Source organism: Cupressus sempervirens, chromosome 10, assembly GCF_028749045.1.
Source record: "Cupressus sempervirens isolate cs-2001-9-10 chromosome 10, ASM2874904v1, whole genome shotgun sequence".
Lineage (NCBI taxonomy): Eukaryota > Viridiplantae > Streptophyta > Pinopsida > Cupressales > Cupressaceae > Cupressus > Cupressus sempervirens.
Window position 1 is genome coordinate 235,549,024 of NC_143127.1, and position 24,895 is coordinate 235,573,918.

The window sequence follows — 24,895 nt, forward strand, 5'->3', positions numbered from 1 at the left end:
GTGGCATAAAGTTTTGCAAAAGTATGACCAATCATAATAGTTCTGTAATTTCCTGGATTAGAAACAGGCCCAGACTTGTGAATAGGGTAAACAACATGTCTAGACCAGGAATCAGGAAACCCAGTGAAAACCACTCTATTAAAGAATGTAGGAAGGTAAGATCCAAGTACTGAAGCACCAAGTTTGAAAAGTTCTGCTTGAAAACCATCTTCATTAGCTGCTCTGCTACATCTCAAAGATCTAATGGCTTGAATAGGTGAACAAATGGCAGTGGGGAGGTGGAGTGGAGTACAGAGGAGGCTGCCCAAGAATGTCATAAAGTGTCTTGACATGGGAGGTCAGAGGACGATAGTCAAGAGTGGAGGATGGGGGGGAGCAACGAGGGAAAAGGGTACGTCAGAAGATCTAGGAATTTTGGATAAGCGTGGAGCAAAGGGTTCTGCACTAAAAAGAGGCAAAGGAACATTTCTTATGACAAAGAAAATGCAGATAAGAAACACGCAGATGGGTAAAGGCAGGAGAGTGAGCCTCAAAGGCAACACGAACAAAGCGATGGAAAGCTTTGCAGTCGAAATCAAACCATTTATTCATAGGACAGGTATTTCGATGATTAGCTGTGAGAGAGAGAGGGGAACAATGGGGAATAGAAAGGAGAGCAAAATCCCATATGGCAGAGGCAAGCGAATCAAACATGTCTGAGGTAGCCAGCGAGTCACTAAAACTAGCGGGTGACAAAAGATGCCTAAGGTGATAAGTAAAGAGCTCACCATCACTCTCAGGGTAATGGAAGCGAGTAGGAAGGGAGACGGTACTAGTCAGGCAGAGCAAGGGCGAGGAAGGATGGGGTGAAACGCAAATAGAAATGCTAAGAAGAGCATGATCGACTAGCGGAAGACGTAAAATGGTGAAACTGCGAATGGAAGAAATGAAAGGAGAGGAAATGACACAGTCAACAACACTCGCACCACCATAGTGTGGCCAACAAGTAAAGAGGTCTAATCCAGGAAGGAAGGATAAACCATTTAGGATCAACAACCCAAAAGACTCACAAAGCTGGAGGAGGTGGCGACCATAAATAGAGAATGGCCCAAGAACATCTTTTGAAGTGTGTTGCAGGCTCATATTAGTTGGATCTAACTCAAAAATGCAGTTTGAATCAGAGCCACGATCATGTAAAGGGATCCGACGATCCTTGGTACGAGAATTGAAATCACCAAGAATAACAATATCTCCTAAAGCCTCAAATTGCGAAATACTCTCCTGAAGGTTGAAATAGGGATCAACATCCTTCGGGTCATGAATAGCATAGGAAGAAGAGGTCGGAGGAAAATAAAAAATAGCAATAAAAATATCTCTCTGTCTATATTTCTGCCGACCAATCCGGACCCACATAAATCTGGCAAAGGCATCAGAATGAACAACCGACGTAACCCTAAAAATATCATCTCGAACCAAACAAGCAACACCCCCAGACCCACGGACCCCACCAAACATCTGAACCTCATCCCTACACACTGACAACCACTAATAACCATGATAACCTGGAAGAGGACACATAGGACTCTCGTGAGTCTTAGTAACAGCCAAAATATCTGAAGACTCCACCACATCCTCAAAAAGACCAGGTAATGACCATAAAGAGCCATTACTATTCCAGCAGTTGACAAGAAGAGAAGAAAATCTCTTCTTGTCAGACTGCTGTTGGAACTGTCATGTCGATTTGGAGGTTGTCTTCTCTACCCAACCAGCAGGAGGAGAATCACGGACCACTGCCTTAAGATTCTGAATAACAACCCATTTTCCAGCACGTCTAGCCTCTGCCACAATACCCCGAGCCTGTTTAAGTTCTGCAACTTGTGCCTTAATAAGATCTTCATCCAGATAAATTTTAGAGGGGAGAGAGAACAACTTTCTCTTCGCTCTAAGGGCATGAAGCCTATCCGGAAAAGAGAAGAATCTGATAAAAAGGATGTCCCCCGTACCAAACCAGCATCTATCCAAGGTGATGTCTGAGATGCCAAGTTGCTCAGAGAGAAAGGCATACCCAACAGCAGTAGGGTCAGAAGTGGGTGAAAGACCCTGAATGCGCAAGTGGAGCTCATGTGCCCGCCGCACTCTCTCGTCATCAATCTTACCTTGAACAATCTTGTTTATGCTCAATCTCAGAGTAGTAGTATTATCAGTATTGATGCAAAGTGAAGCCCATGATTTCACCTTCTATTCCGTTTCCGCAACCATTTTGGTATGTTGATCCTTGATTTTATCCTGTCCAACAAGTTGTTCTATAACTGCCTCAATATTGGATTTCAACATTGTTGTTTCGGAGATGAAGGTATCTATGAAATGTTTGATATTCGATTCAGTTGACTATTTGAGATTTGTGAGTTCTGTCGTCAGGTTCCCAATCTGATCTCTTAATATGATGTTGTCAGCTTCTAACTTGACCACTCTGTCACAAAGCTTAAGAGAGAGCGAAGATGCGTCAACAGCAATGTCCTTTAGGGCTACGTTGTCACTCTCTATTTTCTTCATGCGGTCAAGTAGCTGTTGGACTGTGATTGGGTTGGATTGGGAGTTCAAAGTGGACAAACCAAGATCTTCCATTTTGTGTTTAAATCTACCCAAAATCAATACAGATAAAGGTTTGACATTCTATCAAACACTTCCCGTGCAATCACAATAGGATCTAGTAGCAGAGCAAATTAACCCGTATATTAATAAACCAAAGCAGATACTACCCGACATTATGTCAAACAGTTCACACACAATCTTGTCTTGCGATGGATAATCTACTTGCAGAGGTATTTTGTTAAACACTTGGGCCTCGACCAAAGAAAGCACCAATAGCTTGCAAACCGACCCTTCCAGAGTATAATGGCTCTGTTATAGCCCACGTAAAATGGCTTACCGCGGCTTCAACCTGTAGAGGGAATGGAGCATGAACTAGAACCTACACACGGCATCATGGCATCACGTCACAGCATCTCCAAACACGGGCTCCTTGTCTGTTCATTGTAGATCCCCGTAGCCTAGACCTTGGCCACGCTACAGTAGGGCACGAGCACGAATTTTTGTCACTGGATCACTAGTCAAACGCATGGGCCAAGGCAGGGGATTTGCAATCGATCACAGGAACAAGTGGCAAGTGGCAACTAGGGCACGAGGAATCCAACCCACCGTGAGCAGACGGCACCCGGCACTAGCACTCAACATTGAAGAGAGAAGAGATGAGAGACAAGTAGGAGAGAAAAGCCAATGCATGGGCGATGTCCAATGCAAGAAGAATTTCGATATATAGAAAATAATAATGTTCAATGTTTGTCAATAGTGGCATGTTGAGATGGTTAACTTGTTGTGTTGTTGTTCTTGCCATCAAGGTTCAAATCTCATTTGGGCCATTTGTGGCCTCAAGAGTTCGTAGCTCTAATGTTTCAATTATAAGGAATAATATATTTAGACAACTTATTTTTTAAACTCAAACCAAACTATCAACTTATTATGAATGAAATTTTTTATTCAAAATATAAATTTTAATGCAAAACTTTTAAAAGCAAAATATAATATAAAATAGAAATATGAAGTTTAGACGTGGAAAAAGTAAAACTACAATTTTTAGAGAAGAGTTTAATATGAAAAAAATATAATAGTGTTTAAAATCAAAGAAGTGAATATAAAAACATAATGTTTTACGTAGAAATTTATAGAAAATTAAAAATTAAAAATTAGAGATAATCACTTCTTTACAAAAAAAAATAAAAAATAAATAAATAACAAGATAATGGAAATGTCGTGTCAACTAAGGGCCCGTTTGGTTGCAAGCGTAGGAATTGAGAATTAGAATAGAAAATTTGAATGAGAATGGAGAATGAAGAATAGGAATGGAAAATTGCAATCCAATCTTGTTTATCCCTTGTTTGGTTATGCAAGCTTAAATTGGAATAGGGTTAACTTGCAATCGGCGCCATTTGTAAAGAAACAGTGGTCGAGTTGATTAAAATTAACTAGATTTATCTATATTCTAGCTGTAGAATTTACACCTAATTTTATTTTACTTGCAACGGCATCCGCAACGACGGATAAAGCCGAGGAACCCAAAAATCATCTTTCGCAAGTCTGAAAGCCAAAAAATCACCATCAAATGAGTATATTGCCTCCGCAACAGCATGTGCAATGGCCTTGTCTGAAAAAGCGGACAAATCTAATGCTATATTTTTCTTCAGAATGTATTCGATGAAGAGGGGGATGACGGGGCAAATTCGTGCATGAGATTGTAAGAGCTTGTTTGCAAGAACTACAAGCGCAGCTCTGGCTTCTACTTTGCTCAAAAACGGTCCCTTTTCTTTGCTTAAATTTTCTGCAAAGAGAGTCGAGCCTCTGCCACCCACCACCACAGTCACCATTGCTGATTTACAAAGCTCTAGCCAGTTAACAAAACCCCAGGTAAATTAAAAATTATTTTAAGCCTTCGCTTTAATGGAGAAGATGCATTCGGCGCCATTGGAAAATCACTGAAATATTTGAAAATATTGAAAACTTTTACCTGTCTGTAACCACAGACTTAAAAATTTATTAAATTTAGATTCAAATTTGTTCCTAGGTCAAAGTGGATTTGAAAATTTAATCAAATTTGAGAAAGTTAAAATGAATGCAAGAATAGCAATTCTAATTACAGGTATTTTTTGAAATAGAGAAAAGCTCATTTTGGGGCTAAAATGAGAATATGTATTCCTATTCCCTATTCCTATTCCACGCACCAAACAAAGAATACAAATCATATTCTAATTTCCTATTCCTATTCCAGTTGTATTCCAGCAACCAAACGGGCCCTAAAGGAGGTGTGTCACGACAGCTGGGAATACGAAGTTGCCATCCAATTATTTTGCAGCCTTGCTCTATGCAGAATAATTATTTAAAAACTTAATTTGGATGTTTATTTATCTAAAATTAACAAAAATCAATTCATATGTTAATTAAACCCTATGTGAAATAGAGGTCCACGACATTTCGAACTGCTAAGAATCAACTCAATCCGATTCAAAGAGAGGAGATTTTTTGCAGACTTTTGAAAAAAATAATAATAATAATTCAGTTAAACGAGTAGAACTTTTATTTTATTTTTATATGCGGCAAGCTATGTTCTACCACATTCTGATTTATGTGAGGGGAGAATGAATAATTTTACGTTCTTTGATGGATTATTTTTGCTTGCAAATTTTTGGTTAGCAAATTGTTTGAGAGAATTTGTGATTGCACGAGGATTCACAATCTTGGAAGAGTCTATCCGACGAAAAGCATACATTTAATTAAATATTCAAAATTAGCTTTTAATATATTAATTATTCAAATAATTTTTTAAAAATTTTGGGTCTCTCTTGTTTTCATATTATTCAACATAAGTTTCAACTGCTTTTTGAATCTTCTAAATTTTCAGCTACATTTTAATCCTTTTATGAATGAAAAAATCTTGAGGCCAATGGTACTTAAGCATGTTTCTTGTGATAGGAGTTGTTAAAACCCACACTTGTTGATTTAATATCCAACATTTTTGACAAGATTGTACCAATAGTTGTGACTTTAAAGTTGTTCTTGTTAATGATGACTACCATAATTGAATGAAAAGTGTCCCTTTTTCCCAAAAAAAACCACTAGTGTGATCCCACATCAACCGCATAAGTATGGGGGTCTCCAATGCACTATGATTGGTCTCACTTTTTTGGGGTGTTGTTTTGGACACTTTGGCAAAAAGCATGCTGATGTGGCATCATATTTGATGATGTGGCTTTGAAACCTCTATTATAAGCAAGGGATTTGACAAGTAAGCTACTATAAAAAAATGGGAGTGATTTAAAATTTCTACATGAGATTTTGAGAAGCACGAAGTTAGGGTGCTCAACTATTGTGTCCTCTCCCCTCTTATGTGGGTAATTTCAGAACAAAAAGAAGAAAGAGCAACTTAGCAATCGTTGTCCTTGAGAATCCCATCATATTTTCTGACCATATCTAACCTAGAATAGACTGTTGAAACACAAACGTCATTGAGCAATATGGTTTAAGGAAGAAATAGTTTGTGGCTTCAGATTTTTCAGGCTTTCATAACTCTTATGTAATTATGCCAGCAAATCTCATCTATTTGCATGTAATTTCCTAATTTTTTAACAAATAAAATCTAATGAAAACATTTTTTTTTCTACTGAATCAATATGATTTATTTGGTAGATCTTGCAACTCGAATGTATTGTCAGTAAGGCTTTGAGGGCGACGGGCATGCTCAAGAAAAATGTAGAGCAACCTACAAAAAATCATGGGGAGACATTTTCCATGCTAATACATAATTATTTCAAGTTTTCTATGATAGAGCTCTCATTGATCAAAAACTATGGACAATAAATAAATCAAAGGGGAGGGGGGAAAAATAGGTAATAACTTGAGGAGTTGTATGGGTTCAAATCGTAGAAACTGCTATGCTTCATGTAGTGACCCTACACAACACTGTTCTTGTTCTCTTTGACCATCATCGGTTTGTAACAGCCAAATGAAGGTCCAAACTAGCCTATGTCAAGAAATGAATTCTTTTGACAAAACCTTTGATGAACGGCACACGTCATAGTAGCTTTACAAGTAAAGCGGAATTCAATGGGACCATTTCCTCTGCTGTGACAATCAACAAGAAGTCTCAAATCACATTTAGGAAATCATGCAGTTATAATGCAATATAACTAAGGACGCAAATTATTTCCGACATATAGGGGAGAGGACCTAGTACTTGAACACCTTAACTTCACACTTATCAAAACCCTACGTAAAAATTTCAAATCGCTCCTAATTTTTTACAATAGGTTACTTGGCGAGTCATCTACTTATAACTAAGGTTTCAAGTCCACGTCACCCGTTATAATGCCACAGCAGCATGCTTTTTGCCTAGTTATCTAAAACATCACAAAAAAAGTGAGACCAATGGTCATGCATAAAGGGTACCCATAGTTGAACAACTGATGTGGCATCACATCATTGGTTAATTTTTATAACTCATGGTACATTTTACTCAATTTTGGGTAGTTAGCATCACAAGTATTGGTACAATGTTGTCAAAAAAATTGGACATTAAGTCAATAAGTATAGGTATTAAGTGAATAACTTTTATCACAACCTTTGGAACGCGTTCAAGTACTGGGTCCTCTCCCCTACTCAGGGATCCGACAATGACAAGATTATGGTGGTTTTCAATCCACAACAGCCTATCGGCTAAAGAACAAATGTTAGCATATAAAAATCAAATTTGTTGGATCCTTTCGTATTATCAAATAATATGCCATACCATTGGATTATTTTATGCACCTTATCACTATTAACTTGGCTTTTCTTTAGGTTAAATTGCACCTACACATAATTTTCCCACCAAAGGCATATATAAAAAACGTGTGTTTCCACCATCTCGAACAATAAAATCTCATGCATTTCTAAAGTATATCCAATTCTACATTGAATTCATCCTTTCAATGTCTCTAGACACCACCAACATTATGTTGTACTCATTTAGCCCTATGGAACTCGTTCTTGGACAATCATGGATATGAACCACTTACCTCGGATCACAGTATAAGATCTCACTGATGACGCATACTAGTGGTGATATCCCATTATGTGTTGAGATACAACTTCTCTTCCGTCAGATTATTCAAAATTAAATTTGTTCTAAAAGGATGTACAAGTTTATTATTTTTACCAATTATAAAGCACACCTTGTGTCATAGACTTTCCCACATAGTTATAGAATCTCAAATAAACAAATAAACGACCCCCATGCCCCACAAAAAATTGGTAATCGATATAAACCAGAAGAAAGCATCGTTCACAATGCTAGACTCTAAACAAGAATTCCTGTTATCTTTTACAATATTCTTCTTCGTATTCATAACACCCATTCCCCAAATACTGAGGTACAAAATATTTTTAAAAAATCTCAAATGCTAAGATCTTAATTCATCTGATGCAGTTATATTAGAAAACAGAATAGCTTGCTCAATTCTTGCAAGTAGCGTATTCACCATTCATCTCAGTTACCTTTTTATCACAATGAAATGAATGCTCAAGAAGCATAATTAAAATGCCGAAAGTACTCCTACTCCATTGCAATTTAGAGAGACAAATTAGCAATGGCGGAATAAGTTGAGAGTATATCGTGATAAGCTGAAATCTCCTACAAAAATACTCCAACCAGAGATTTTACATAGATGCATATATTATCTAAAGCCTGATCAAAAGGAAATCAGTTGTATTAATCTGGAATATAGACGTGAGTAGACATCACTGAATGAACTAAATTTTGGATACATACTAGCAAATATACAAGAACGCTAGATTCATATGCTTAACTTCTTAATGGGAAGTTGCGGCTTGGCAACTGAACATAAATTTTGATTGCCATGATTGTGCACATAAATGAGAGAGAATCAACTCATTTCAATACTTAATTATCTAATGTAATCCAATGTAAAAAAACTTAAAAAGCAATGCCTTTCAAAAGGATTTCACTGCAGAAATGCTTGTAAAAATTGTGCCACCTATTGAACCTTCGTTGGAAATGCTGCTTGAGCCGACATAATAATTCCAACAATTACGCCAAACAGTCCAAGTGCACTTCCAAAAATTTCAATTACTAAAATTTTCACAAAGAGTGAAGAGTTTTGGGCGTCTGCAAGTGCACAGCTACTTCCAATTATACCAACACAAACTCTGCAAAAACATATCATGCTATCAATAACAACAAAAATGAAATAACTATCAATCAAAAGAAAACAACAATGAAATAACTACAAGCGGGAATGTTTTCAGAATGTGCCAGATATACATGATAAACTTAGTAGCTAGAATACCTTTATATCCATCATTTTAAACTGAAAACGTGCAATGGTATTACATGGTGCGGCATTAAGTCTTCACACAACCAGTTCTACACTTAACTTAGCAAACTAACATAAAGTTTCAAAACCAAAAATAAAGATATTTACCCACAAACTAAATTGGCAAAACCCACAATGATGCCAGATGCAAATATAGCAAACCCTGCTCTCATTGACTCCGGATGAAATGTATTTCCAGATGGAACACTCTCCAGCTTTGTCTGTAGAATAATAGCTACGATAACTCCATATATTGCCACTGCTTCACAGAAAATTACACTGCAAATCACATTCCCAGTATTAGTTTCTTGGACTTATATTTCTTGTACATTAGCACTGCATAGCTGAATGTTGGAAGCAATGTACTACCTCCAAAAATACACTTAATTATTCTCAAGAAAAGAGACAGACAAACAGTTCTTGATATTGTAACTTTCTTGAATGGGTAGCTAAACACTCTGCATGACTTTCAGAACATGTGAGGTTTAAGCAGTGCAGCAGAAAAATTTTAAATGTGTTAATTTGAAGGCAACTAAGGATGATGAACTCTTGATACAAGAGTATCAAAAGCAATTACTTTATATCACACTATCAATGAAGGATGCTAACAGTATAATTTTATGTGGTTGAGAAAGATTTGAGAAAGTGAGCACATAATTCAAATAGCTAATGTAGTGGGGAATTATATGTTGTAGTTATAAGATAAGATAAACTTATTAATGTCCAACAAGAGACCACAAAAGGATCTAGGAGACTGAAAGCAAACAACTAGGGCAACAGCCAGCAGCAATATCACCAAAAGATGACCAAAAAAGGAACAACCACAAAAATAAAAGACCCATATAGGAGGAATAAAAGTCCTTGGGTGGGAAAAAGTTCAGCACCAATGAATAGGGTCCAAGGTCAGAGAGAGCCCTGGACAGTCTCAAAATACTGCTGGAAATGGATGCCGAGTGAACCCGTCGCAAGGCCTTACAAGCCTGTTGTGACTACAAGTGGAAGGATCAAGCAGTTGCTTTGTACCCTGGGCAGAGGACATGGGTGAGAAAAGGAAGTGATAAGTTGATCAAAAGTCTGCCTCGAAGGGAATAGAACCTGTACAGTGAGATCGCGAAGATAAGATACATCACCTCCTGAAGGTCAAGAGCAAGCCAGCGCTGATAGATATCATGAGTATTGGCCTCCACAATATCACCATGTACTCTTTAAGCACTGGCCTCCTGAATGTCAAGTAGCAAGATATTGACCAATCACTATGAGTAGTGGCCTCTTAAACATCAAGTCACATGATATTCACCAAGTGCTCGGTGTAATGGCCTCCTGAACATCAATTTGCATAACATTCACCATGTACTCAAAAGAGTTAATAAGGTATGTGCACACACATTCTCATAATGCTTACCATATGAACAGCCAGGGTCTGTTTAAGGAACATAATCCACCGTGCACCTAATCTTCTAGCGATCTGCTTAGACATCCCACCATGCACCTAATCTTCTAGCAATCTGCTTAGACATCATAAGATGTCCATCACAATAGAAGGCCATGGTCTATTTAAAGAACTTAATCCACCATGCAGGATATCATCTATCATGATCTGCTTAGACATCATAAGATGTCCATCACAATAGATGGCCATGGTCTATTTAGGGAACTTAATCCACCATGCAAGTTTACAATCTATTATGATCTGTTTCAGGTATCATAAAATTTGAGCATGAAAGACAAAGAAGGGTAGTAATCTTTAAGACAATGTAACTCAAGTTGAGGCTGTCCAACCTCAGGTCAGATTTCGACCTAGGATTGGACAAGCTTCTCCAAGGCCTCCTAGGAATCCAACCAAAACTTGGACACATACACTAGCCCCTGCCATACCTGTTGTTCTCCTATTCAAAACATAAAATGACTTGTCTAGGCTTCGATCATGAGCAAATGATGCAAAAGTAAGAAAAATAAGGTTAAGAAGTCGAATGGAAAAGACAGAGATGTCCAAGAGGTCAGGTTCTGACCTCACCTTGGATAAAGTTGTCCAAGGACAAGTCAGATTTTGACCTGCAATGGACAAGCATGTCCAAGCCCCTTGTGATTTCCACTGGCCATCTAGCAGAAAACCATGTGATTTCAATAACAGTTTCCCTCCACGATTTTGATGTGAAATGCCAAAACAAGTCAGCCAAATGGAGAAGTGAGGTAATTTAATGATAAATCAGATTGTAAAAATTGAACGTCCATTAGAAGGATTTCATCTCAAACCTGGATGAAGTTACAATCACAACCGCCCATTCACATGTAATGTTTTTCTAACAATCATGTTCAAACGGTTCAAATTGGGGTAAGCTGGGAATTTTCATAATGGTTTCATCAATCTAATCCATAAATTGGAGGGGAAAAATGAAAAGTTGATATAGAATTTCATATCTATTTCATGAGTTTGGTCCAATTCCATTTTTGTCTTGCAAGGTGATTTTGGAAGAAGGAAATACTCGGAGAACAAAGGATGGTAGAAAGGTCTAGCTTGAAAACTTCAAGCAAGAATTCCCAAATGGCCAGCCTTCCATCAAAGTAAATCAGGCTCAAAACTTCAAACACGAAGGTGGTTCAAGATGGAGAAAAGGGAACAAACTATGAAGAAAATGATAAAAGCTGGAAAAAAAATTAGCATACTTGAATTCCCTCTGCATCCAAGTTCAACTGATCCAAGTGGAATAATCCAAGTGCATGGACTACCACATCAACCTGAGAAGATCAAGGCCAAGAAATCAAAATTTCAAGCACAAGCATGTTCTTATAATTTCCATTAGAAGCTTTCTAAAGGATGACGAAAATTTGTGAGACGAAGCAACTTGGGAATGTGCCGTCACAATTGAAGACTTGAAAATATTGAATATCAAGAGATATCTTCTCGTCACCATGGAATGGATCAAATTTATAGGATAAGCATGTTGAAGTGGCACCTAATCATCTTCAGCCAATAAGAAGGCTCCAGTTACTAGTGTTCAAGCACAGCCAATCAGATCATGCCTAGTGTACATGTAAAGTCAACAGCATGACTCTACCTAACCTATTTTCTCATTGGCTCTCAAAAGCATTGCAATTTTCTTATTCGCCCACAAGGTGGTGCTTTCATTGTAATTGGAGAAGCATTTAATGCTTGTAGATTTTAGTCGAACTAGGACTTTGGTGGATAAATCTTCACCCTTCATCTTGAATTGATCTTAGCCCTTCATTATAATTGAACAATAATTAAAGGCCAAAGCCTTATCATTTCTAACTCATTAAATTAGAGATAGAGTAGAATAGGAGAGAATTGAAGAAATTATTGTTGTACTGCCATCAAAATAATTGTTGATTCATTGTTAGTCTTCATGGTGGATTATTTTTATTATTTTGGAGTATTGCATGGTATCTATATTTCTTCACTTGATTAGAATATTATTTCATGTTGGTTAGAAGTAGTGCTTAGTTAAATAAAAGGTATTTTATATGCATCTTTGTTGAACTCGCTTAAGACCAAATCACTGGCTACTTGTTGATTGTAAATTTGCCTTGTATGGTTGAAAGGCATATTTATGAGTTTTATTCAATTATTGCTTGCACATTGATATGCATCAATAGGGGTTAATGGAATGATAATAGTTTGAACATCTTACATCTACCTTAGGGGATCGCACTAGCTTAGTGGTTGTTGATAGCTAAACTAAGTCTAGTAGAGTCACAAATGCATTCATCGTCTCTTACATTCTAGGCCTAGAATAGCTTTCTTAATCTTTATCCCTTTGTAATTTATTTGGTTAAAAGTGGTTGAAGTAGTTGATATCCATTGCATAGATGGAAGCTGAGGAAAAGAAACAAAAAGAGACTTCAATGTCGTCCTTTGAGCTAGTGAAGGTAGATGTTGCTAACAAGAAGGGCAAGACTCTAGCTTTTCAAGCATGATTACCCCTTCAATTTTTTCTTAAAATTGTTATATTTATAGAATTTTTGTCTATGAGCTTCAGTTGCCATCAACAATGGCATTTTGATATTTTGAGTTTGTAATGATTTGGACTATTAAATGCCCATCATTTCTGCCACATGTAAGCACAAATTGAGAACTGCGATCTTGGATAATGAGTATGCCAAGATCAGTCAAGCGATGGAGACCCTAGGGGCAATTTGGGAGGACTCAAGATGCAGCATTATCATGGATGGGTGGATGGACATTAGGAACCGTCCAATCATCAATATCATAGTTACATGTTCAAATGAGCCATTCTTTCTTAAGGTGGTTGATTTTACAACGTGTCGAAAAAATGTTGATATAGCTATAAAGGAGATTGGGCCACAAAATGTGGTCCAAGTGGTGACTAATGCAACACCTATATGTAGAGCGACAGGGAGGCTTATTGAGGCAGCATATAGACATATTTGGTAGACTCCATGTTGTGTACATGCCATTAACAATACACTCAAGGACATTGGGAAGATTGACTAGATTAAGGGAGTGGTCAACGATGCTAGAGATGTGCAAATGTATATCAACCACCACCACACTTCACATGCACTCTTTAGGAGATTCGCAAAGGAGTTCCTTAAACCAATTGAGACCAAATATGCATCCTACTTCATTCTTTTGGAGGAGAATGCTTGAGTGGTAGGAGCCACTGCAACTCACGGTTATGACGAATGAGTGGAATAGGTGGGATGGGTCCAAGACAGAGCAAAGGAGAAGGGTGAAGGAGATGGTGAAAAGTGATGTATTTTGGAGTGATGCAAAATATACACAATCTCTATCATCACCCCATTTTTCCAAATCATCACATATGGGGATGGGGATGTGCCTAGCATTGGAGAAGTGTATGAGTACATTGATGCTCTACGTAGCCGGATGAGGGCAGTTGTGAGAGAGAGCGATCCCAGTTTAGCATTCTACCATGAGCACATTCGGCCTATCATTCAGCACAGATGGGACAGCCTAAACACTTCCCTACATATGGCTGCTTATGATAAAATCCGAAGTGGTAAATGCCTAGGCTTGGTAGAGTCACATTGATTTAGGATGATGAGGTGATTCATATCATGCTACTTATTTTATGTCTTATATGACTATACATGTTGATACTTGAACCTTTTCATAACTAGCATCTTCTATTTGCCAATAATTGACTTGTTGAATTTTTAAAATTCTAGGTGAAGGGTTCTTCAAGTGCATTGATAGGATGTTTGACTCAGAGACTACTAGGAAGGTTCACCTCGAGTGGACCAAATGTGCTGCTCTTAAGGGCGTTAAAGGAGTAGTGTTGCAGATGTACTAAGCATTGTCCTGTTGGGATATGTGTTTTTCAAAGGCAGCTCACTCTCTTATATAATAAGCTCAAGCCATCAAGACATGTCTCTTGAAGGAACATGTCTATCTGTTAATTTGATAATTATTATTATATTAATTGTTCTCATAAACTTAAATCTCACATAAATATCAATTATATATATTCTTAGGTTTATCCAATTGAAGCTACCAAACATCAACACTCCCTCATAGCTAGGGAGGATAAACACGTGACCACATATTACCTCAATGTAATATAAGGATATCTTTGATCAAAAGATATTAAACATTTTGATATCATGAGTATTGGCCTTCAAAATATCACCGCGTACTCTTTAAGCAATGGCCTTCTGAATGTCGAGTTGCAAGATATTCACCAAGCACTATGAGTAATGGCCTCTTGAACATCAAGTCACATGATATTCACCAAGCACTCTATATAATGGCCTCTTGAACATCAAGTCACATGATATTCACCAAGTACTCTATGTAATGGCCTCCTGAACATCAATTTGCATAACATTCAACATGTACTCAAAAATGTTCACAAGGTATGTGCACACGCATTCTCATAATGCTTACCATATGAATAGCCATGGTCTGTTTAAGGAACTTACTCCACCATGCAAGTAATCTTCTATTGTGATCTACTTAGGCATCATAAGATGTCCATCACAATAGAAGGTCATGGTCTATTTAAGGAACTTAATCAACCATACAGGATATCATCTATCATGATCTACTTAGACATCATAAGATGTCCATCATAATAGATGGCCATGGTCTATTTAAGGAACGTAATCCACCATGCAAGTTGACAATCTATTATGATGTGGAGCCTGCACAGAAGGAAGCCAATAAGATGCGAAGGGCATGGCTACAACACCAAGACAAGTAAAGAGGACACACAATGATCCCGTCCTTAAGTCAAAAAGGTGCTCAACATAGGTGGTCATCCTTGGCCAAAGACCACCCGAAGGTTTGCACTAGGTCGTGGTCATGTATTGTTTGTGGTCATGTACTATTTGTAGATGTCAAGTTTGACATGGCCATTTAACTCAAACTGTGAGGGAAGGAGGTGGCCAAGAGCATCTAGAGAGCACTAGAAGAGGAAGACAATCAATTTTGATCCCAACTGAGCTCAACAAGACAAAAGCTTGTGCATACCAACAATGGGCTTTGCCATCGGGATTGCGCCTAGCAATAGCGCAAACAAACAAAAGGCCAAGAGTATATGTGACGCCCATCAGCTAAAACCATGAAACCTCAAAGATGGTAGAGAAACTAGAACATGTCAAAGATGGCTCCAAGTCTTAAGGGATGGGCCTTGAACTCGGCCACAATAATTTTTTGAGGAGTAGATCGATAACATCTAACAGTGCATCAAGGGAGAAGTATCTAGGCCCTCTCAATAGAAGTCGAGTCGTTGACCAAAAGAGAGGGCTCCCACACAACAAATTCGTAAAGCATAGTCGGTCTGGCCAAGGAATCCAAGAGGGGCAGCTAGCATGTAGTGTCCTGAAAGTGATGTCTAAAGCACTGTCTCTCAAGCATGGGCTGCATGGTCTCATGCTGAAGCGAGGACCAAAGAACTTGACCCCAAGGTAATTGTACAAGGAAACAATCTCAATCTCATGGCCTTGGAAATAGAAGTGAAGATGAGAAGTCTTCAAGCAATTAAAGACCATCACTTGGGTCTTTCCCATGTTCACAAGTAATTGTCTCAAGTCGCAGAAGGAGGTCAAACCATTAAGAATTCGTTGAAGGCCCTCCGAAAAAGAGGCCAAAAGAACCACATCATCCGAAAAAAGGAGAATGGAGATCAAGACCTAGTCCTAATAACAATTGTCACTCGGGAGCAAGGAATCACGAAGGAATGTCTTAAGCTCATCAATGTATATGCCAAATAAGGTGGGAGGGAGATGGCAACCATGCTTCACCTCGATGATGCCCTGAATCGGGTCAGTAAACCCCTATGAGGTCCTAAATCTGCCAACCACAGTCTCGTATAATCTCATAATAGCTACCAAGAGAGTCACAAAAATCCCAATGTCTAAGTTGTTGAAAGAGAGCCTAACGGGCAATAGAGTTAAAAGCTTTGTGAAAGTCTACAAAGCAACAATAGATTTTCACCGACTGGTTTTGAGCCTCCTCAGTAATAGCCCATAGAGTCAAAATGTGGTCTGTAGTCTGGAAAATGGTGCGAAAATCGACATGGCCCCTCACACGGCAACCCCTTCGATCAAGCTCTTTGGATAAAATAGTGGTCAACATTGTAGCATAGAGTTTGGCAAAAGTGTGCCCAATCATGATGGTCCTATAATTGTCAGGGTTGAAAACTAACATGGCTTTATGAATAGGGTAGATCATGTGTCTCAACCAAGAGTCACAAAAACCCGTGCAAACTACACTATTAAAGAGCGCAGAAGCGAAGGGGCCCAAGACCGTGTAGCCAAGCTTGAAGAGTTCTACCTGGAACCCTTCCTCATTTGCAATCTTGTTGCAACTCATGTATCTGATAGACTCACAGATGGTAGAGAAGGTGAACAGGTGGCAATGGGTCAAACGAGTGAGGTAGAGGGAAGGCTAATCGAGGATGTCATAGAGAGTGGAGGTGTAGGAGACTAAGGAGTTGTGGTCCAAGTTGGGGGGAGGGGTGGCGAGGGAACAAGGTGCACCAAAAGAGTTTGAGGGAATGCACGAGGGAAGCATAGAGGTACCAACACTGTGACAAAACCCATGTAAACCACACTATTAAATAGCATCACAAGGAAGGAGCCCTAGCCCGTGTAGCCAAGGTTTTAGAGTTTTGCCTGGAACCCTTCCTCATTTGCATCCCTGCTGCAACTCATGGATCCGATAGCCCTGCAGATGTTGGGGAAGGTGAAGAGGTGCAAGTGGATCGAAGGAATGAGGTAGAGGGAAGGCTGGTTGGCGACGTCATAGAAAGTGGAGGTGTGGGAGTCTAAGGAGCTATAATCCAAGGTGTATAGAGGGGAGGTGACAACAGTGTGTGCTGAAAGAGCTTGGCGGAGAGGTACCAACACTGCGACGAAATGAACAACCGCTTCTTGTAACAAAGAAGGCGGTGATAAGAGATGTAGCCAAGTGAAGGACGATGACTGAGAGGTGAAGGTCGAACGAAGCAAACAGTGGAAGGACTTGCAGTCATCGTCTAACCATTGGTTCAAGTCACATGATATTCACCAAGTACTCTGTGTAATGGCCTCCTGAACATCAATTTGCATAACATTCAACATGTACTAAAAAATGTTCATAAGGTATGTGCACATGCATTCTCATAATGCTTACCATATGAACAGCCATTGTCTGTTTAAGGAACTTAATCCACCATGCAAGTAATCTTCTATTGTGATCTACTTAGAAGTCATAAGATGTCCATCACAATAGAAGGCCATGGTCTATTTAAAGAGCTCAATCCACCATGCAGGATATCATCTATCATGATCTGCTTAGACATCATAAGATGTCCATCATAATAGATGGCCATGGTCTATTTAAGGAACTTAATCCACCATGCAAGTTTACAATCTATTATGATATGTTTCAGACATCATAAGATGTCTATCACAATAGAAGGTTATATTGAAAGATAGCCACCTTTCAATAACTTTTATAGATACAAGTGATAATCATTTGGAAGTTGTCACTTCCTTATGATCTACGCAGGGGTTAGGCCCAAATAGTCATTAAGTATATTCATGAATCACTATCCTCTTGACTGCTACAATTTATTGATCACTAGAGAATCTATCTCAACATGGTCTACTCCCTCTGAATCAATATGATGGAGGTCAGTGAAGGTTGACTAAACCATTTCCTCTATCTGCTCCCTCTCTTTCAAGGTTGTCTCTAATGAAATGTCAAGCTCCCTCTTCTTGCAATAACATACTCGGAGGAAAAGATCAAGGCAAATAGCTATTATAGTAATAAAAAAATCACCTTTAATAATTATTCGATTATTATTCCATCACATTTGAAAATCAATCGCATTTAATTTTATAACTAGAAATATGCTAATAATATTATTCCATATTAATATTGTATATGCCAATAATATTTCATATACTAATAATAACATTTCATATTAAGAATATTCCATAATACATAAGAAAATATTTAACATACGTCATTTATGTTAAAGATTGTAGCTGCAACAGAGATCTCAGTCTCTGATTTTATAAAATAGAAATATGTTGGTTATAATCATTATGGCCATCTTCAGCTGAAAGAGACGTTTGTGATAATATTTAAAGATAATATTATGTTAAAAGACGTGTCATAAGTCATGCGAAGAGAAATGCACATGGAAATATGAAGTGTTGAATATTTGGAAATATGAAGGGTCTTCTTTTTGGGATTCAAATAGACCTTTGTATGAAAGATGAAGAGTCTAATGCAATTTATTTGTGATTGCTTGGTTTGTTGTAAATTAATCACGTGAAAGCCTTGTACTCAAATTGTTTTATTATCAATAAAAGAGATATTTTGTCAGTGTGGCTGGGATTTTCCATTCAAGTGGAAGGGTTTTCTCAAGATTTTTTTTTGTCTTTTGTACGTATCTTGTTCTTCATTGTTGTTGTTCATCTATAGTTTCTGGGCTAAAAACTTAAAATGGTATCAGAGCCTAGTTATGATATCAGCAGTACAGAAGAATGCATAAGTCTTTTTGTGTTTAGTTTGGTAGCAACTTTGTATTTCTGAATTCCTTCAAACAGGAGTTGCTCTGTTTTCTTTCTGAGCCTCCGTATGAAAAGTGGTTAATACTTCATTGGAGATTTCTAATATTCTTCGGATGTCATCGTGTATACTCTGTCCCTGAATTTGTTCAAAGTAATTTTTTTTAAATAAAAAAAATTCTTGGCGAGGGGGGGGGGGGGGGGGGGGGTGTGGGGAGGGGAGGATTTACTGTGTTGGACCTCAATTTCTCCATTCTTCATTCATTCTGGAATGAGGGGCTGAAAATTTTTTTGTTAACAAAGAGTCTGATCTCCAGGACTTCAACCATGAAATGTTTTATCTGATTTCTTTCAAGATTATTTGATTTGTCACAAGTTTTTGTTTCATATGTTTTAGAAGGATTTCAAATACTCTTGCAAGGAGAATCTTGTTGCAGGTCCATTATAGTTCGTCATTTTGGTATATTCTCTTGCAAGGAATCTTGTATGTTTATGGCCAGAACATCAATGTTATAGAGGCTTGAGGAAGCCGTGTCAAGCAATTTGATGCGTGCAGAGTCAATAAGGGGCAAAAAAATTTCACTAGAAGTAGCAAAAAGGGAGAAGATAATTTAGATGGCCCTGCCAGCAGTGGAAAGAATTACTGTTGTTGACTAAGTCACAAGGTTCGAATACGAATTCAAGTTTGTCGTTAATAAAATTTTGATGAAATTCGGCAAAGGTAAAATTAATGTCATTTGATTTCCACAATCCATTAGTAATGTCATGAGAATTTCTGGAGTTTGATTGTGTCGTAATTTTTAAGCATCAACGTTTCGGATCACACACAGTGATCCATCATCAGGATGAGGAGTGCAAGAGAATAGAGAAAAAAATGTAATTTTTTTCTCTATTCTCTTGCACTCCTCATCCTGATGATGGATCACTGTGTGTGATCCGAAACGTTGATGCTTAAAAATTACGACACAATCAAACTCCAGAAATTCTCATGACAAAGGTAAAATTGTCATTAAAATTACCTAATATAAGTAATATATCCACAAAATAGTTTGAGATTATTAAATAATTAAACTAAACAACTCAATATTATTTTAAAATTATACTATATTATGTTAAATAGCAATATTATATTGAATATCATAAAATTCAAATGAAGTTTGAACAGCGTAAAAATTCACTACAATTCGAATTTCATGGATGAAATTCAACATATCCTATGACTTAGGTTGTTGATATGAGCTTAAAGTTTGAAGTTTGAGAATGGTGGATGCCATGGATTGATAAATGGGATTTTCATCTTTCTATGCTTCATTCAACGCTGTCTTTATCAATAAAAGCTTTCGCTAAACTAAGCTCCATTATTTTTATTAAAGCAAAATTATCTGCATAAAATAATGCTCCAGTTTTGCTCATCCACAAAAAAGCTTGAATGCAATTTCAGTGCAGGCTGTCATTTAGCGAACTCAGTGGCTTGGAAGAAAAGGGCTCTCAAGAACCAAACCCATAGACGTGTTCTTGTATAAAGAATGACCACCTCTGTCGCTCAGTCTCTCATACAGTTTCTTTCATCATGCCCTAATCAATCTGAGGGAAGATCTTATTTTAGGGTGTTGAATGCGATATTTTCAGAATGCAATCGGGATCAGTGCTCATAATTTTAATTCCTGCCATTTTGTTTTCTCAACTAGTCGTCTGATTGTTGAGCGGTGGTTTCTTTTTTTCTTCTCAGCTTGTGGTCTCTTCATTAGTTGAAGAAAGAACCGTTCAAGTTGTAATGGACTTCTTTATTTTTTTCTCGGTTCAATTTTTTTCACTCATTCTTAGCGAACTATATTTCTGTATTCTGGATTTGCAAGAGGTGGCGTCTTAGCATTTCACATTTTGGTCTATTCTGGCTTGTACTTGTGTATGTCTTCCACAGCTGATTCTTTATTCTAAAGGGAAGTCATGGATACCTCACTCTGTAAGGTGGGCACTTTAACTGTCATCTTCTCAGCTGTATCATCATGACGACGTGAAAGCTGTAGTGGAGAGCAATATTTGTAGACAGTTGCAGATATATGTCTTTCAATAACAGAGCAGTATATATGTCATGTTCGATATGCAATGAAGGTCCAATTATGGTAATATATATTTATATATATTATAATTGAGTAGGATTAGAAAGTCTAGTATTGTCAGCAGTATGACAGAAGTAAGTGGGAGTTGTATCGTATTACTTTCTATTAGTGTGAGATGTGTGTGGAAAGAGAGGGGAATTAACTATTTGTCTTATCCTTGCAACACCTCCCCAGTCTCCTCCTAAGCTCAACGAGGGCAGAAAAGCAATGCCAAAATTCGAACCTGTAGAAGCTCCCATCATTGTAGACATAGAGGATTTCAAGCAGGAAGAGGCATCATCATCTTCCAGAATGGTACTACGCAACACATTGTGTGTTACCTTGAAGGTTGAATTAGGAGGAGGATGTTGAACAATGAAAAAAAAAGAGAAGAGAGAGTGCTAGACATCTGTAGTATGGGTATCAGAGGTAATGCTTCAGTTAAACAGGGTCACTGTTTTGGTGTATTTCTACAATCACTGGGAAGGACAAAATGCTACCTTGACAAAGCTTCTCAACAGGATTTTAACAAGAAGTGGTCTGGATTCGGTTACTACCGCCATGCTTGCTGTCTAGATATTATCGTTGGGCAGCTTGTATGATCCTTCTTGCTATTAAAGCGATCATTTTTACTATGACTATTATTTTTCAAAGGAAGCGACTGTATTAATGCACCAAGATTTCAAGCATGGGTGAAAATTCTGTAGCTTATAGTGTTGAAAATGTAGTGTATTGTGTTGAAACAACATATCATTATTTTTCTGTTTAGCAATCATTCTGAGATTATTTTTCTCAAGCATTGTTATTAGAGTCATTTTTAAGTATAAAACTTGTATAACTGCTGGGAAAAGCAAAGGAGTTGACAAGACTCACAGAGTTTAATAACCTTCTTTTGATATATTCATACGACCTTTGCATAGATGGTTGTTACCAGTGATGTTCACATCAATTGAAGGTGTTTCAGTGTATCAGAGGTGTTAGCTCATGCAGATCCTATTGGTGAATTTGCATAGAAAAGAGTTTGATTCAAGCTAGATTAGTTTTTCTGTATCAATTTTTTAAGCACTCTCTATTTTAATATAGGTCTTGAACTTGTTACCTTACTGGAAATAGACTAGAGCATTGATCTCCATATTTGATGCAGGATGCAGGATGCAGGGCAATGAAGACTGCGCAAGGACATTGCTCGCAGTCTTCGTCTGAATAGGAGGTTTAATATTTTTTTTTTTTTTATTGAGTTACACTGTGTATGTAGATATTCATTGAAATTATGGACTATAAGCTGGCATCAACATGAAGAGTAAGGGACTTTGAGATATAATTATATGATATCGATTGCAAGATGCTGATGATCAGTTGAATGAACAACCTACATAAGAGATTTTTTATGTTCAGTGCTGTCAGTTATGATCGTATCATGTGTATACTAACTTGACTTTGTGCATAAGCTTATGATTAGACTAGCAGGTTATTCTGGAAGATCCCAATTCTTATTTTCATTTATGGTAACGTCCTTATTGAGCAACACATTTTTATCATATGAATGCTGGGCTGCATTATTTATGTATGTGTGTTGAGATCAGACTTCAAAGAGATAAGTATTCTATGATTTTTTTATCTAACTGGAAAGAGAGTATATTTTTGCATTGATCTCTATAATAAGTGGATCTTATGAGTTGTTATAAATCTCTCTTGGTTGCAAGGTGCAATGGGATAGTGAGAGATTTTGCAATGTTGTTTGCAGTCTTGATTGGTGGCACATTATTAAAAGAGGAAGGTCATGTTTAGAGAGAGACTATTCAGCTTCAGAGGGAGGTTACACTATAGAGGGAGATGTACAACCCTTTGCAAAGCTTGTGTGGCAGTAAAACACGTGGAATCAACTTCCGTTTATGGTGATTAAAGTTGTCCCTGCTGAGAGGGAGCATATGTTAAGAGAAAAATCTCAATGATAAATGCATTCTTCTCTGAGAAAAGTTTGAGGTGAAAGCCCTTGTTCCACCCTCTGCGAGTAGGCATGGTGGACCACCCTCTGCAAGTAGGCATGGTGGAAATGCATTCTTCTCTTGGAGAAGTTTGAGGTGAAAGCCATCGTTCCACCCTCTGCAAGTAGGTATGGTGGACCACCCACTACGAGTAGTCATGGTGGAAATTCATTCTTCTTTGGGAGAAGTCTGAGGTTAACGCCCTCGTTCCACCCTTTGCAAGTAGGTATGGTATATTACCCTCTGCGAGTAGGTATGGTGAAAGTCGTGTGTGTGACTCCATGACTTCAATTTTATGTGCTCATGAAGTAACTAGGCGAATTATGTTATGCTGAGATAACATGTGTTATGGGATATGAATTTATCATCTTTGATTGCAACTATGTTTGCTTGTCTGACTAAAGATCTTTCTCTTGCTAAGAGGGAGTGTTGAGGATTGAAGCTGCAACAGAGATCTTTGTCTCTGATTTTATAAAATAGAAATATGTTGATTATAATCATTATTGCCATCTTCAGTTGAAAGAAACATTTGCGATAATATTTAAAGATAATATTATGTAAAAAAACATGTGCCATAAGTCATGTGAAGAGAAATGCGTATAGAAATATGAAGTGTTGAATATTTGGAAATATGAAGGGTCGTATTTTTGGGATTCAAAGAGACCTTTGTATGAAAGATGAAGAGTCTAATGCAATTTATTTATGTGATTGCTTGGTTTGTTTTAAATCAATCAAGTGAAAGCCTTGTACTCAAATTGTTTTACTATCAATAAAAGAGATATTTTGTCGATGTGGCTGGATTTTTTCCCTTTAAGTGGAAGGGAAAATTTTTGTGACTTTTGCACGTATCTTGTTCTTATTATTGTTGTTTATCTATAGTTTAACATTTATGAGAGGCGTCCAATGTCTATATCTCCTGTTTCGGAATTTACATCGACGAAGTTTCGTCCTTAGAAAGATTCTTTTTAATCAAAGGTTTTGTGTTTAGTGTGACATGCACTTGGGCTGCTACCCAAGTCTTCTCGGTGGGCGGGTTTGTACCGCACAAGCCTCTCGAGTCAAATCTTCGCATTTGCCAACTATTCAATTCCTATTGACTAATACACTTTTCCTAGGATCCCCCGTGATTGGTACGCCTCTTTCTTATGTGATGACCTTTTCCAATCCTAGATTACCTATCAAGCATCCATGTGCCCTTTGTAAATGGCACGGAATGGTATTCACTTGTTTAAATAGATGTTTCCTCCTATATATTCCCATAGTGATTTAATATTCAATCTTGGTGGTGCAGTTTTCCTTTTGGTTCACCTCATATTTTAAGATTCGCAGTTACTTAGTAGCCCGTGATTATCTCCCTTAGCACGTAGCAATATTTATAGACATCATTCCTTGCTTGGTCAAATCCGGATGATTTTCCCTTTCCAAAGTCTTTTTGTATTATGCAGGTATCGTTTGATATCTTCCACCGATCTCATGTACTCCATTCATTTTCTTAATGCCTGCTTGGAACCCTCGCCATGTATACAATTAGTATTTAAGGATTACCTTTTTAATTGTCAACTATGTACAATTAACCTTCTCTGCAAATAATCTACATAAAATTTGATTCATTCCTATTCCGTGTCAATATGTTGATAGTTTTTCTTTCTTCCATGTTATAAATGTTGATGAGCCTCTCGTTCAACCCTGATATAGATTTTGTTTTACAGCATGTATTATTATTTTTTTGCTCACCAAGTTTGTTCTTCTATTTGATTTGTTTATGTGTGCAATTTCCTCCTTTATGCTCTGATACCATGTTAAAGGAGAAGTGTTGCAGTAAGTGCTGCAGATATACTAAGCACTGTCCTATTGGGATATGTGTTTTCCAAAGGTAGCCCTCTCTTATATAATAAGCTTAAGCCAT

General features: G+C 37.6%; 1 protein-coding gene across 1 annotated transcript in view; it reads right to left on the reverse strand.

Annotated features, from left to right (window-relative positions):
* Positions 1-8,238: 8,238 nt before the first annotated feature.
* The window catches only part of LOC149533505 (V-type proton ATPase subunit c''2-like), a 45,015-nt gene continuing 28,358 nt past the window's right edge, over positions 8,239-24,895 (reverse strand). Inside the window, exons 3-4 of the mRNA XM_089803512.1 lie at positions 9,009-9,179; positions 8,239-8,733 (exon numbers count right to left, since the gene is read on the reverse strand). Coding sequence (XP_089659638.1) covers positions 8,562-8,733; positions 9,009-9,179 — 343 coding nt within the window. The 3' untranslated portion in view covers positions 8,239-8,561. The remainder of the gene's footprint in view (positions 8,734-9,008; positions 9,180-24,895) is intronic.